The sequence below is a fragment of the Rhea pennata genome, chromosome 2, assembly GCF_028389875.1.
Source record: "Rhea pennata isolate bPtePen1 chromosome 2, bPtePen1.pri, whole genome shotgun sequence".
In the NCBI taxonomy this organism is placed as follows: domain Eukaryota; kingdom Metazoa; phylum Chordata; class Aves; order Rheiformes; family Rheidae; genus Rhea; species Rhea pennata.
In genome coordinates this window covers 143077866-143088053 of record NC_084664.1, presented here as the reverse complement: position 1 = coordinate 143088053, position 10188 = coordinate 143077866, and the positions used below count along the sequence as shown (strand labels likewise).

The window sequence follows — 10188 nt, the reverse complement described above, 5'->3', positions numbered from 1 at the left end:
AAAGAATCACAATCTAACATGAGACTAGACCAAATTTTTGAAAAGAGCACAAAATGTTATCTTTACTATAAATGATTTCTGCATTTCATATAGCTGTTTATATGAGTGAAACATTTAATATGTTTTATTGACTGTAGAAGAGAAGAGCTGCAGAAATCCAAGTGCTTTTTTCTTTTTTTTTTTTTTCCTTTTCTTTTTTCCCCTATAGTCTTGGAACTGTAAAATCTAAGAAAACTGGAGACTGACCCAGATCAGGGTGATTCTACAATTGTACATTCTTCTGAAAGAGAAACTTCTTTTGGAGGTGGGAATAATGACAGGGACAGAAAGAAAAAGAAGTGCAGTCTGGAGGAAGATCCATGCTGTTCGCGTTGAAGATATCAAACTGTGGTGTGTAAGAAGGCTGCCCATTTTGAAATGGGTGCCTGTCTACAACTGGAAAGAAAATCTGATTCCTGATACAGTTTCTGGGATGATGCTGGCCATTCAACAGGTGTCTCAAGGTACAGTTAACACATTTGAGATTCATATTTAAAATCTGATTGTGCTGAATTGCTGTCAGATTTCCTTTTTACTTTTTTTCCTTGTTTAATAATATCTAAAAGCTTGGGTTAAAACAAAGACAATATATCTATTGTTAGATTCTTAGATGTATGTAATGGATGTGTGAATGTGGACAGAAATATATTACAGCTGATTTCTGTAAACAGGAATGTTTCTATATATCCTGTCCCTTTGACACTTTTTCAAAGATGTATTATAGAAGATCATAGAAGAATATGGTGTATGGTTATATACAATACATTATCAACTAAATGACCATCCTTCCCTGTTTCACATGGGAATCAAAATATACATACAAAATGGTTTGTAAGATATGCTCTTCTGTTCTAGGAGCAAGCTTTGGTGTTATACTATTACCTATGGAAAGCTGGAGAGCCGCAGTTAAAATTACAAGTGTTTTGTGCATGCAGGAGGCTTCTGCCAGGGCCATTACCCATAGGGAGGTTCTGCCTGCAGCCGGGGCTTGTGCCTTCCAGCTTCTGTGCTGGTTTCAGGTTGTGCAGTGTTACCTACCACACCTCTTTTCAAGCAGTAATGCAAAGTAGGGGTGGAGCTAGACTCCATTTGGCAGCCTTAGAAAAAAGGGGGGGAAAAAACAGGAATAAAACCCCAGCAGGAACTGAAAAGCCCCCATAGTCTGGACTTCTGGACTTGTAAAGTGATTGCTGCTGGGAAGTAAATGCTTTTTTTTCTCTCTCTCGCTCTCCTTTTTGTATGTCTTTGATTGTGTTACCTTCTTCTGGCAATATTTTATATTTGTCTCAGGCAAATCACAGCTTCTTCTCTTCCTCAGATGGACACCTTCCCTTGTGTAAACATGTATACATGTTATTTTTTTGTTATTTCTTTACAATTTCCCACATTAGCTATGCTTAGCTATCATTCATGTTAAATTATAAGCATTCCTTTAATTGAATTACACTGGAGCTGGAAACAACCAGTTTGTGTAAGTATTTGTGCTTTTAAGCTAATCAGGAACATCTGCATTGGCATGATTTAACTTTAAGAACCTTAATACCATAACAGTATGAAGTTTGTAATTTCATTGGTATATGCATGTATAACAACTGTAATTAAAATGCTGCTAATAACAGTATGTGGAAATCCATCAAAAATGTTAAGTTAACAGAAGTTCTATGCTGCTGGCAGTTTTAGCCAACATTTTCTTGGTTGAGTCTTGTACCCAGAAGTAATACCAGATGAATTTAAGATCTGCTGAAACTAGAAAATATTATTTTCAAACTTTTTAGATTTTTTGTGTATTCTAAAAAGAATTTTATTTTAACATTATTATATACTTCTTAAAAACAAATATGTTAAGATGCTTCTCTATTTCTAACTGTTTTCCCTTTCTCTCTCCTCCCTTCTCAATACTTTAGAATGATTTTAGGGGATGAAAAAGAAGGACAATTAGATACCAAAATATTTTTTCACACTTGTAATGTTCTAGCCTGAATACAACTTATTTATTTAGATCCTGCTTGCATTAGCTCTTTTCATCCAGTTACCAGGATATTATTTTAATGTTTTCAGAGAGAGGGTTATGCAAGAAAATAGTAAGTCCAACTTGTTATATAGCATGAGCACAGCAAACAGAGGCAGCAAACAGACGCAGCAGTTTGCGCAGCAGTTAGCGCAGAAGGTGCAAGAAGGCACAAGACGGCACCTTTGTTTCTAGCCATAGAAGTGCCCACTTCCTCCAGCATGGTCACGACACTCCACAAAGCACATTCGCCTGTTGGAGTTGCTGCATCAGCTGTGTCAGAAGTTTCGACCCAGAAGAAGGCTGGAAAATGGTCACTTCTCGTGGGAGGAGAAAGGCTCTTACTCCTCCTGAGGACTTGCAATCGAGGACTGGGTTGACAGGCCCTGTGCCTTGCGGGAACACCTACAAGAAGTGAGTGACTGTTGTGAGTGACTCCATGCTGCGGGGGACAGAGGCATCTACCTGATGGCCCGAGCTCTTGTCTAGAGAGGTTTGCTGCCTGCCAGGGGCTTGGATATGAGAAGTCATGGAAAGGCTGCCAAGGCTTGTCCACACGTCAGACTGTTACCCTCTTCTGCACTTTCATGTGAGCGCTAATGATACCAAGGGCAAATTGGAAATGATCAAAGATTTCAGAGCTATGAGGATGGTGGTCAAGGGTCTGGGAGCCCAGGTGATTTTATCCTCAATACTGCCAATGATGGGGAAGGATGGGAGGAGGAGTAGATGGATTTTCCAAATTAACAACTGGCCTCATCGCTGCTGTTGGCCACAGAGTTTTGGTTTCTATGATCGTGGGACCCTGTTTGAAGATCAACAACTGATGGGAAAAGTTGGGATCCACCTCACTAAGCAGGACATACATGTCTTTGCCCACAGGTTTGGCCTGCCTAGTGAAGAGGGCTTTAAACTAGGAAGGGTGGGGGAAGGGGAGAGTTATAAAGATAGGGTAGTTGACAAAACATGGCTCAAGTGGGGATGCCTCCAGTAGGTATATGCAGCTGGGGAAGTGCATATGAGACTTGACTATGCGGGATCCTCTTGCACCCCTCCTGGGAAACATGCATGCACAATTTCTTCTCTGAAATGCCTGTACACCAATGCACGCAGCATGGGGAACAAAATGGAGGAACTGGAGATCTGCATGCAGTCGCAGGGCCATGATCTCCTCACAATTATAGAGACATGGTGGGGTAGCTTGCATAACTGGAATGCTGTCATGGATCACTAGGTGCTTTTTAGGAAAGACAGGCCAGGAAGGTGAGGTGGTGGAGTTGCTCTTTATGTGAGAGAGCAGCTGGAATGTATCAAGTTCTGCCTAGAGGCTGATGAAGAGTGAGTCGAGAGCTTATGGGTAAGGGCTAAAGGGCGGGCTAACATGGGTGACACTGTTGTGGGTATTTACTACAGGCCACCTGATCAGGAAGAAGAAGTTGATGAGGCCTTCTGCAGTAACTTCACAATCACAGGCCCTCTCATGGGGGACTTTATCCACCCTGATATCTGCTGGAAATACAACACAGCCAGGCACAAACAGTTCAGGAGGCTTCTGCAGAGCATTGATGATTACTTTTTGACACAGGTAGTAGAGGAGTCAATGAGGAAAGGTGTCCTGCTGTACTTTGTACCAACAAACAAGGAAGGACTGGTTGGAGACATGAAGGCTGGAGGCAGCCTTGGCCTCAGTGACCAAGAGATAGTGGAGTTCAGGCTCCTGCAAGGCAGAAGCAAGACAGTAAGTAGAATTGCAACCTTGGACTTCAGGTGAGCGGACTTTGGCCTCTTCAGGGATGTACTTAAAGGAATCTCATGGATTAGGACCCTAGAAGGAAGGGGGAGGGTCCAAGAGAGCTGGTGTTCAAGTATTACTTCCTCCAGCCTCGAGATCAGTGCATCCCTATGAGTTAGAAGTCCAGGAAAGGGGACTGGATTCTTGCATGGATGAGCAAGGAGCTCCTGGCAAAACTTGAACAGAAGAAGAAAGTACAGAGAATATGGAAAAAGGGACAGGCCATTTGGCAAGAATATAGGAATGTTGTCAGAGTATGTAGGAATGTGACAAGGGAGGCAAAGGCCCATTTGGAATTAAATTGGGCAAGGGATGTCAAGGACAACAGGAAGAGCTTCTTCAAATACATCAGTAGCAAGAGGAGGACTAGGGAAAATGTGGGCCCACTACTGAATGGGGCTGAGGCCCTAGTGACGAGGGATACAGAGAAGGCAGAATTATTGAATGCCTTCTTTGCTTCAGTCTTCACTGCTAAGGGCAGCCCTCAGGAATCCCAGAGCCTGGAGACAAGAGAGAAAGTCTGGAGAAAGGAAGACTTTCCCTTGGTCAAGGAGGATCGGAATAGAGATCATTTAGGCAAACTTGACACCCACAAATCCATGGGCCCTTGTGGAATGCACCCATGAGTGTTGATGGAGCTGGGTGGATGTTATTGCTAGGTCACGCTCCATCATCTTTGAACAGTCATGGAGACCAGGAGAGGTGCGTGAGGACTGCAAGAAAGCCAGTGTCACTCCAGTCTTCAAAAAGGGCAAGAAGGAGGACCCAGGAAACTACAGGCTGGTCAGCCTCACCTCCATCCCTGGAAAGGTGATGGAACAGCTCATCCAGCATGCCATGTCTAAGCATGTGGAGGAAAAGAAGGTGATCAGGAATAGTCAGCATGGATATATGTCTCCCATAACATCCTCCTAGATAAGCTCAGGAAGTGCAGACTAAATGAGTGGACAGTGAGGTGGCTTGAGAACTGGCTGAAAGGCAGAGCTCAGAGGGCTGTCATTGGTGATGCAGAGTCTAGTTGGAGGTCTGTGGCTAGCAATGTCCCGCAGGGCTCAGTACTGAGTTCCATCCTTTCAACTTCTTCATCAATGATCTGGATGAAAGGACAGAGTGCCTCCTCAGAAAGTTTGCTGATGATACCAAACTAGGCTGATACAGAAAGCTGTGCTGCCATTCAGAGAGATCTTGACAGGCTAGAGATTTGAATGGAGAGGAACGTCATGAAGTTCACCAAAGACAAGTGCAGGGTCCTGCATCTAAGGAGGAATGGGAATAACCCCATGCACCAGTATAGGCTGGGGGCTGATCTGCTGGAAGGCAGCTTTGCAGAGAAGGACCTGGAAGTCAACAAGTTGACCATGAGCCAGCAATGTGCCCTTGTGGCCAAGAAGGCCAATGATATACTGGGGTGCATTGGGAAGAGTGTTGCCAGCAGGTCAAGGGAGATGATCCTGCACCTCTCCTCAGCCTGGTGAGGCCTCATCTCGAGAACTGTGTCCAGTTCTGGGCTCCCCAGTACAACAGAGACATGGAGCTACTGGAGAGAGTCCAGCGTAGGGCTACAACGATGATCAGAGGGCTGGAGCATCTGGCCTATGAGGAACGGCTGTGAGAGCTGGGCCTCTTCAGTCTGGGGAAGAGAAGACTGAGAGAGGATCTTATCAGATACTTTAAGGGGGGTGTCAAGAGGATGGGGCTATTCCAGTGGTACCATGCGACAGGACAAGAGGCAATGGGCTCAGACTAGAACACAGCAAGTTCCACCTGATATGAGGAAAAACTTCTTTCCTGTGCGAGTGACAGAGCACTGGAACGAATTGCCAGAGAGGTTATGGAGTCTCCATCCTTAGACATTCAAAACCAGCCTCAACACAGTCCTGTCTATCATGCTCTAGGTGACCCTGCTTTGCTGTGGGGGGTTGCACTAGATGACCTCCAGAGGTCCCTTCCAACCTCAACCATTTTGTGATTCTGTGATTCTGTGATGAAGGATAAAAGTGCCCAAATTTTGAGAGTTCTTATTGTGTCTGTTTTTCCTTCCACCTACAAGAAAAAGGAAGAAATCCTTTATTAAAATGAAAGGCAGAAATTCTAGCAGTGTTAAGAAAAATTATAAATCACTGATCATTGATATGTAAAGCACAGTGTCATTTGGTGTTGCAGCAATATGTTTAAATAAAATTCAAACAGCTGTGAAGTATATGAAAAAACCTGTATTTGTATTAGTGTGCTAATCAGTTTTTTAAATGATAAGATCCCCATTCTCCAAGGTAGAGAACAATGAAGCAGCTTGAGAATAACTGTGGAAGGTCTCCGCTGTGTTTTTCACAGTTTCATCTGGTATTGCCCAAGTTCAGACTATTTAGGATGGACAACTGCTCTGATTTGGTGTAATGCATCCATGTTCCCATTCCTAAACAATTTTAGACAATATAGTTGGCCTTTCTTTCTTAGGGAGGGGAAGTAAGGAAAGAGGGAAATCATTGCTCTTAAACCATGTGTCATAGCCAATGCAACAAAGATAATGCTATAACTGCTCCTCTTAGAATTTTGGAAATTGTTTCTGGAGAGTTGAGATACAACAGCAGTTTTTGCAGTCTATTTTATATAAAGGAGAAAAACAAAAGAGCAAATTAAGCTAAAGAACAGCAATCAATATATGCAGATAATGTTGTCTCTAACAAAAGTCCTTTACAAAAGTAGAGACTAGCTCAGAATAGCTTTTCCTACTGTCATCTTTTATTTTGGATTAATTTGTTAAGAGTTACTACCATTAATTTTTTGATTTTCAGTGTCAATGCCTTCAAACTCCTGCAAGATACCCAAGCTAGGTACTTGAAAATTGAATGACTTGAGCTCACACATCACTTACTTTAGGGTTAAACATCTTCCCTCGCCACACACATAAACGAGAAACTGTCCTGCGGTGACAGAGGTTGGGAATGGTGTAAAAGAAGTGTGTGCTACCTGAATATTTAACTACCTCTACTTCTCAGTGCAGTGTGGAAGAAATGGATCGTTAGAAGGTAAAGTTACCTTGCCTTAGAGGTAACACCTATGCCTTTGTCCTAAGATGTTATCCGGTGCTTAGTTTCTCACAATACTATCCGATTTAAAAATCATTATAGAAGAATACATAAGAAATTATGTAATAACCTCTGCAGAGAGCAAATCTTTTGATGCTGTGCTTCAGATACTATATTCAAAAGCATATTTTGAATGTGCCCAAGTTACGGGTGACTATTCAGAGGGAATTCATAGATTAGTGGTATTCAGTATAACCAGTAGATCTGGTACTGGGGTGTGGGAGAGGGGATAGAAGAGGGTATTGAGATGGAGAGGAAAAGCCTGGGGCTATCACGATATGTGATGTCATTTGTGTTGAAAGAGGGCTCAACTCTGGTTATTGCTGAAATGAATCACACATTCTCAGTGCTTTCTCCAAGTGTTGTTGTAGTTCTTTCATTGTCCTCTTCTTCAGATAATGGCTAAAAATGCTGCTGCAGAACTCTTCTGTCCCATTTGCATATAGCAACAATAATTGTACTGTCTCTGTGTGTCCTCTAATTTTGGATTCCTTTTGCTAATTCCCACAAAATTTGACCGAGAAATAGAGATGTGAACCAATTATGCTTCTAAAAGCAGAGGAAAAAAAGCCCTTCCAGCCTTGATTGCTGGAAAGCTTCAATTGGAGCTTGCACAGTCTCACACAGCAAAGTCAGTCAACCATGAGTCAAAATCAATAAGAGAAACTAGGCTTCATTAGTTCCAGCTCACAAAACTATCATTTAATAATATAGATCTCAACACCTCATTTTTCAAACACAGGATCATTACTTTTACTCTGGTATTTAGCTAGGGTTGAAAAACAGCCTTAGAATCTAAAAGGAACTTTGTCATCCAGTCTTGAAGTTGGCTATATATATTTTCACAGACAGATAAGAAAAATGAGCTTCCATGTTTTGGTAATCACTATCTAATTTGCCAATGTTTATCAAAAATCTGCTTTTTTAGAAACTAGAGCAATGTTCTCTACAATCAACAAACAAATGCATTCTTCACTTGCTTCTCCTGCTAGTACTTCATTCCTTTCTTCCCTTATCTTTGTAACTCATTAAAGACCCCACAGTCTTTAGTCTACAGTCACCATATGAAGATTTTTCTTTCAGTTTCATGCTCCTCACCTCATACACAAATTCAACTACAATATCCATATAAATGACTCATGAGTTCATAATCTGTTTTTTTTCTTTCCAAACTGAAATTGTGTTTCCTACACAGTGTACTGTGGCATTGTAGGTAGTCAGCAGCTCATTTTTAACACAATTAAAAGATGACCTTAATGTTGTCCTTTCTGTAGCTCATCCATTGAGCTATTGCAGTAATATCAGAATTCTGTTTGTTGCTTAGTCTTGTGACCCAGACAACAACATCTGCTTGGAAGAGATGCATATTTTCATCAAGCTGTGTTTAAATTTTTCTGAAGTTTCTTTGCATTACAATATTAAGAAGTAATCTTTCTGTGTCACTAAATCTCATAAAGGTATCATCCTTTTATTTATTTATTTTTGTATTTTTCAGAATGCCGCTGCTCAGCTCATTTTAACAGTCTGTGGTGACTCTTTATTGCACTAAGCAAATTACTTGCCTTTACTTTTAAGGCCCTTCATAGCTGATCTTTCCTGGTATCGTTTATTTATATCAAGGTATAGATGCATTTCTGACTAGTTCATTTTGCTAGCCTTCTTCATCCAGTCTTATCTTTTCAAATACCTTTGTACCTTCTGTCAGGATTTGATTTATGCAATGAATGTTGGTAACTTTATAGTATACCCATCTCAGGTATACTATATATACTCAGTATAGTATACTCAGCATTAGGTTTTGGATAGCTATTTAGAAATTTTTTTCTTCTTTTGGCAGGCAGAACTGTGGTCACTGTCCACACAGACAGCATCTAAAAGCTGTGTAGGTAATCCTGCAACTTTTAAGCTTCTCTGGCTGTCATGGACTGCAAGAAAAGGGAATCTGAGTTTGTCTGAAAAAGGCTATGCAAATTTTCCCTCTGTCATGCAGTTAAATTCACCAACAGAGAAATTATATCTAAAGTTAGTCTGTTTGAATAAGTGCATTAGTGTACATAACTTATTCAGGTACCTCAATTCTCTTTGCAGTTAGGGAACAAAAATACCTCTGAAGTGTAAATCAGAGTACTTTAGTTAAGACATTATCTTATGCTGAAGTTAAATGCTCTGAATTAACACATGAAGTTACCTTACTCGTTCTGACTGTAGACTCCCAATATAGGAACCTAAAAGTAAACCCTTCCTCCCAAGCTTCTTGCAAGATCTTGCCTAAGCTTTTAATAATTATAATCCTCTTCTGCAAGCTCTTGATGATCAGAGTGATTCCTGCTTAGACACAGACATGACTTAATTTCTCCTCTGTCATTCACCAGGTGATGGTAATGCTTACATGTCATACTCTTCATTATAGGATCTTGGAACTCTTTGCACTGTCTAGTAAGAACAAAGTATTAACTGTTCTTTCCGGGGAAGAAAATTAGAAACACAGAAGTGCTTCTGCTTGAAACACAGAAATTACTCAGAGAAGACTGCATAGACAGTTAATGGGGCAGACGATGCAAGCTTCTTCAGTTCTTCCCTAATAACACAAACATTCAAAGTCACAACTAGGTAAAAGTAAGACCTTTCAAAACAGAAAAGAAAGAAAAAAAAGCAAAAGCTTCCTCAGCCTTAGCAAAAAAAAAAAAAAAAAAAAAAAAAAAAAAAAAAGAGAGAACAAAGCAAAGATATGGTACTTACTGCATTCAGGGTTTGATCAGAATTGAAGATAAGAGTCCTGATGCCTCAATAAATATTTAGTACTTTGTCTCAGTTTTGTTGAAAGATGCTGACTTTGTCCATACAGGAAACAGGCAAGGGCATGGATATGGAACTGAGATGATAATAAACTATAGGAAATTAAATTCACTCAGATCAAGGGCTGAAATGGAAAATCTTTAGCTCAGAATTCTGGAAGAATAGGTAAGTGACATCATAGATCCAGTAACAAGTACTTTTAATAATTTTGTCAAGTTTGGAATGTTTTATGACTGAATCATAGTGTGCATAGTATTGCATCCAAGTTACAATTCTGCTTTGCAGAAGACCAAATGCTAGCAGTAGAGGTATATTTCTCCTTAGTGATAATGACATAATCCTTGCACGCATAGCAATAAAGGATACCAGAGTGAATGATTCTGCACACTCAGCTCTGAAGTAAGACTCCATCATAGCTAGCAGGTTTTGTTTCAGATACATAGGCACTCTGAGTTGTAGCACATGAA

At 40.7% G+C, this 10188-nt stretch overlaps 1 protein-coding gene across 1 annotated transcript in view; it reads left to right on the top strand.

Annotated features, from left to right (window-relative positions):
- Positions 1-313: 313 nt before the first annotated feature.
- The window catches only part of SLC26A7 (solute carrier family 26 member 7), a 73531-nt gene continuing 63656 nt past the window's right edge, over positions 314-10188 (top strand). The window contains exon 1 of the mRNA XM_062568361.1: positions 314-503. Coding sequence (XP_062424345.1) covers positions 314-503 — 190 coding nt within the window. The remainder of the gene's footprint in view (positions 504-10188) is intronic.